Below are 5655 nucleotides of genomic sequence, written 5' to 3' on the forward strand. Positions count from 1 at the left end.
TGAGAAAGATCAGTCTAAAGAAAAGGAGAAGAAAGTGAAAAAAACAATACCTTCCTGGGCTACCCTTTCTGCCAGCCAGCTCGCCAGAGCCCAGAAACAAACCCCAATGGCTTCTTCTCCACGGCCCAAGATGGATGCCATCCTAACTGAGGCCATCAAGGCAAGTATTGATTTCCAGCGTATCATCTCATTTATTCTGTTCATCTTTTCTTTATTTAAAAATGATGTCTTTCTGGCCAGACGTCAGTGCCCTGGTGTGTAGTAGGTTGAGTTTTGGACTGCTAATCAAAAGTCACTGATTCAAAACAGCCATTCCAAGGGAGAATGAGGAGTTTTGTTTCCATACTTAAAACCTAAGAAACTGTAAGGAACAGTTCTTTTTTGTCCTGTAGGGTCACTAGGAGTAGAATTACTGTGGCAGCAATGTGGGATGTTTGTTTTCCTACAAGAAACAAATGGAAGAATGCCATTGTGAGGTTTGATAAGCCCCATTGTGGGTTGGTTTTGGTTTTGTATTATAAACTGACTTTTAATAATGGTAATAATTTTATTTTAGATACAAGAGGCAAATCTGTATATATAATATATATATATATTTAATCATTTTATTAGGGGCTCATACAACTCTTACCACAATCCATACACACATCAATTGTGTAAAACGCATTTGTACATTCATTGCCCTCATCCTCAAAACATTTTCTCTCCACTTAACCCCCCAGCATTAGGTCCTCATTTTTCCCCTCCAAATCTGTATATTTTAAAGTAAATCAGTGTACATCATCCTGGCCCATGGGGCCTCTTTACATGTCAAATCACATGGGTCTAGCCACAAGTCTTCCCCCTCCCCCGCTCCTTTGTAATCCAGCATGAAGTGGCCAAAGAGGGAAAAGCAGTGGGGGAGGGTGGGGGGCAGGGACGCCAAGATGCTGTGATGTCTTGTTGATTTTTTTTTTTAATTAAATATACCATAGCAAGTATTTTTAGCTTTTAAGAAAAAACTTGCGGGTGGGTTGAAAAGGGGGAAGCGATTACAAGGATCTACATTTGACCTCCCTGGGGGACGGACAACAGAAAAGTGGGTGAAGGGAGACGTCGGACAGGGCAAGATATGACAAAATAATAATTTATAAATTATCAAGGGTTCATGAGGGAGAGGCCAGCGGGGAGGGAGGGGGAAAAATGAGGACCTGATGCCGGGGCCTTAAGTGGAGAGCAGATGTTTTGATAATGATGAGGGCAATGAATGTACAAATGTGCTTTACATAATTGATGTATGTATGGATTGTGATGAGTTATATGAGCCCCTAATAAAACGATTTTTAAAAAAGGAAAAGAAAAACTCACTTTATTGATATTTGAATGTTGAATGTAACTGTATATACATATATATAAGGAGCTCTGATGGCCCAATGCTAAAATGTTCAGCTGGTAACCAAATGGTTGAGGTTTGAACCTACTAGTTGCTTCCAAGGAGAAAAATACAGCAGTTGCTTGTGTAAAGATTTACAATGTTGGCAGTTCTACTCGGTCTTGTAGGGTTGCTATGAATTGGAATTGACTCGGTCGTGGGTTTTATGCGTATGTTTAAACAAATATGTACAGCTCCTCTTCGCCGTCTTCCCCAACCCTCTGCTGCCGCAGCCATGAAGGTCAAGCTGTGCAGCTTCAGCGGGTATAAGATTTACCCCGGGCACGGGCAGCGCTACGCCAGGACCGATGGCAAGGTTTTCCAGTTCCTTAATGCAAACTGCGAGTCGGCATTCCTTTCCAAGAGGAACCCTTGGCAGATAAACTGGACTGTTCTCTACAGAAGGAAGCACATGAAGGGGCAATCAGAAGAAATTCAAAAGAAAAGAACCCGCCGTGCAGTCAAATTCCAGAGGGCCATCACTGGTGCATCTCTTGATGATATAATGGCCAAGAGGAATCAGAAAACTGAGGTTAGAAAGGCCCAACGAGAGCAGGCCTTCAGGGCTGCCAAGGAAGCAAAAAAGGCAAAGCAGGCTTCTAAAAAGACAGCATTGGCCACTACTGAGGCCCCCACAAAGGCAGCACCGAAGCAAAAGATTGTGAAGCCCGTGAAAGTGTCCGCTCCCCGGGTTGGTGGAAAACGCTAAGTTGGCAGCTGAGACTTTCTAATACAGATGCAACTATAACTTGAAAAAAATATATGCATATATGTACATACACATGTATGCACAAATTATATGAGGGGTTTCTTTTTTATTACTAATCATTTTATTGGGAGCTCTTACAAATATTTTAACAATCCATATTTCAGTTACATCAAGCATAATTTTATAAATGCTATCATCACATCATCAATTTCAGTACATTTTCTTCTTGAACTATCTGATACCATTTCCCCTTTATCCTTTCCCCATCCCACCCCCCCAGGAACCCTTATAGTTAGATAATATAATTATTTGCTGTTATCTTACACCATCCCATGTATCCATTCACCTGCAATTCTGTTGTTCTTTCCCCTCAAGTGGGGTTATACAGTCATCATTGCTGTCAGCTCTTCCCATCCCCCTCTTTTCCAGTACACTCAGGGAATCATTACTCCCGTTACTGTTTCTGAAGGGTTATCTATATTGGCTTTCATGCATCCAGTGAGCGCTCTTATAAATGAATATATGCAGGTCTAACAGGATTAATGAGGTAAAACAAAGATCATAATAGTAAGGGGAGGAAATATTAGTTATGTGTCTCATCAGTGCTATACTGCTCCCTAGATTTATCAGCCCTTCTGTGTGGCCATTCTGTGAGGGACTGTCCATCTTATGGTTGGATATTTAGGTCTCCATTTTATCTACGCTCCTTCGAGTGAATTTGATTGTTTTTGAACTGAGGGGTTTCAAGAAGTTTGTGGATAAAAGGAATTAAAAGATAATACAATTTTTTCCATGAACTTCTTGAAATCTCCTCGTGGAGCTAAAGTTTACTTTGAGGAACCCCTGTGGCACTATTAGGTCAGCATTGGATTTCTAACCGCAAGGTCAGCAGTTCAAACCCCCTAGCAGTTCCATAGGAGAAGAATGAGACTGACGTCCATAAAGATACATAGCTTTATGTAAACCCTCTATGGGATCCCTGTGTGACAGAGTCCACTTGAATGAGGTAGAATTTGGGTTTGGGTGATGCAGTGGTTAAAGCATTGGGTTGCTAACCAAAAGGTTGGTGGTTTGAACCCATTATCCACTCTGAAAGATGTGGCAGTTTGGTTTCAGAAAGGTTTACAGCGTTGGAAATCCTCTGGGGCAGTTCTAGTTTGTCGCATAGGGTCACTGGGAGTTGGAATCTATTTGAAGGCGATGTTATTATGCTAGTAAAGTTTTTATTTGAAGGTTGAAAATGTTAATCCACGCAATGGACTTCAAAAGACCATCTTCTCTTTTGCCAAGCTATGCTGCATTTATAAAAGACAGAAAATGTCCTTGTCCTTGCAGACTTTGTTTCATATTACTGATTGCAATCTCCACCTTGTAACATCACTTACCCTGCTTTCTTCTGCGTGTTTCCTATTCTTAATCCTCCCCCTTTTCTAATTCATTTGAACTTTGTCCTTTGGTAAGTACTGCCCTTTTGATCTCAAGTTGTTGATTCCTCAGAGGTTGGGTTTACCTCCCTAGAAGTGAGTTTAACCCAGTTTGTAGAAGATGGTGGATGACAGTGGGAGCCCCAAATCTATTTGCAGGGTCCCTACGTAGATTAAGCCTCTGATGAGTTCCCTCTAATAAGGGATATGAATAGCTTTAATATCATATAGAAGGTGTTGTGAACCCAATTATAGCAGACGTGATTTGGGTAAAATGTAATACCTGATCATTTGTTCTCTTTTTTGACACATTTTAAATTTTTTCCAAAAAAAAAAAAATTTGTTCCAGTCTTTAATATTTCCTCTCTCTCTTCCCCCTCCCCCCAAGGCTTGTGTGGGTGTGGGTGGGAGAGAATAACTGGATTAATGGTTTATTGGGGATATGGGAGGGGAGATTGGAGGGAAATGGGGAGCTAATAATGAAAACGAGGAAAAAATGTTCTAGAACTGAGTGTTGTGTTGATTATGCAACTAATATGACTGAACTATGAAAGTGTTATATATGTGAATTATATATCAAACTATTTTTTAAAAGTGAGTTCAGTTCTAGACCTGAAGGCTGATTAAGAGCCACTCTTACTACCTGACCAGTCAACCTGGTCCTTTTAAGGATTTTGCGCTTTCCATATTTTTCTCTTACATTTTTATAAGCTGTTCCTCGGGGTACAGGAGAAGTAATTTCATCATCACTCGCTTTCATTGAGTCAATTCTAACTTACGTGACCCTACAAGACAGTAGAACTAAATGTACCTGCGGGTTGCTAAGACTATAAATAGTTTTGTTTTTGTTTTTTATTTAACTTGGGATAAGATTTATTACAATAGCAAAATAAAATGGACAATCTCAATCATAAAGCAGAAAGTATTAAAAACTACAACAAATATAAAATGTGTCAAAAGGGAGAACAAATGATAAAATGTTAAATTGTAACCTAATTGCATTTGCGTTAATCTGATAAAAAGGCCATTTATATTCCTGGTCAATGGTCAGAGGGAATTCACCAGAGGCTTAATCTATGTGGGGACTGCAAATGGATTTGGGGTTTGTTTGTTTTTTTGTCATCCATAGCTTTTTGCAAAGTGAGTGCTCAGAATTTAAGCTTTAATACCATTCCCTTCTCCAGCCTTAGATTTTATTATTAACAATCTTTAGATCACACAGGCTGGTGTTCTTCCATAAGGACTTAACTGACAATTTAGATGGCTGCTTGTTTTAAGACAGGACGGTAAGACCGCAGATATCTGGCACCATCTGATTTCTTCACCACACTTTGTTATAGCACTCATATATTCCATGATCTCTTCATGAGGATAACTATCAAACAGGCTCACATCATAAGACCTACTTGTTCTTAGGTTACAACTACAATTAAGTTCGAGCTCAAAATCCATTTTTAAAAATCATTTTATTGGGGGCTCTTACAACTCTTACCACAATCCATACATACGTCCATTGTGTCAAACATATTTGTACATTTGTTGCGATCATCTTTTTCAAAACATTTTCTTTCGACATGAACCCTTGGTATCAGCTTCTTATTTTTTCCCCTCCTTCCCTCGCTTATAAACCCTTGATAATTTATAAATTATTATTTTTTCATGTCTTAATCCGACCGATGTCTCCCTTCATCCATGTTTTTGTTGTCTATCCCCCTGGGAGGGGGTTATATATAGATCATTGTGATCGGCTCCCCCTTTATCATCCCACCTTTCCCTTACCCTCCTGGTATGGCTACTCTCAGTATTGGTCCTGAGGGGTTTATCTATCCTGGATTCCCTGTGTTTCTGGCTCTTAACCTCTACTCCTGTACATGCTCTGATCTAGCCGGATTTGTAAGGTAAATTTGGGGTCATGATAGTAGAGGGGAGGAAGCATTCAAGAACTAGAGGAAAGTTGTATCTTTCATCGGTGCTATATTGCACCTTGACTCTCGTCTCCTCCCTGCGACTCTTCTGTAAGGGATATCCAATTGCCTACAGATGGGCTTTGGGTCTCCACTCCACACCTCCTCTCATTCACAATGATAGGATTTTTTTGTTCTGGGCCTTTG

At 40.0% G+C, this 5655-nt stretch overlaps 2 protein-coding genes across 2 annotated transcripts in view; both read left to right on the forward strand.

The window, feature by feature from the left end:
* The window catches only part of HP1BP3 (heterochromatin protein 1 binding protein 3), a 37056-nt gene that overhangs the window by 6038 nt on the left and 25363 nt on the right, over positions 1–5655 (forward strand). Inside the window, exon 4 of the mRNA XM_004705377.2 lies at positions 5–160. Within this exon, the coding sequence (XP_004705434.1) occupies positions 5–160 (156 nt within the window). The remainder of the gene's footprint in view (positions 1–4; positions 161–5655) is intronic.
* On the forward strand, positions 1647–2156 carry LOC105978878 (60S ribosomal protein L24-like). Its single transcript, XM_045298775.1, has one exon. The coding sequence runs from the start codon at positions 1647–1649 to the stop codon at positions 2118–2120; it is 474 nt and encodes a 157-aa protein (XP_045154710.1). The 3' UTR covers positions 2121–2156.

This window comes from Echinops telfairi, unplaced genomic scaffold, assembly GCF_000313985.2.
Source record: "Echinops telfairi isolate 266 unplaced genomic scaffold, ASM31398v2 ScPeMD7_7457;HRSCAF=8495, whole genome shotgun sequence".
In the NCBI taxonomy this organism is placed as follows: domain Eukaryota; kingdom Metazoa; phylum Chordata; class Mammalia; order Afrosoricida; family Tenrecidae; genus Echinops; species Echinops telfairi.

Excerpts from the sequence above, each read along its gene's own strand:
- LOC105978878 (XM_045298775.1), top strand. The coding sequence starts at position 1,647 with ATGAAGGTCAAGCTGTGCAGCTTCAGCGGGTATAAGATTTACCCCGGG.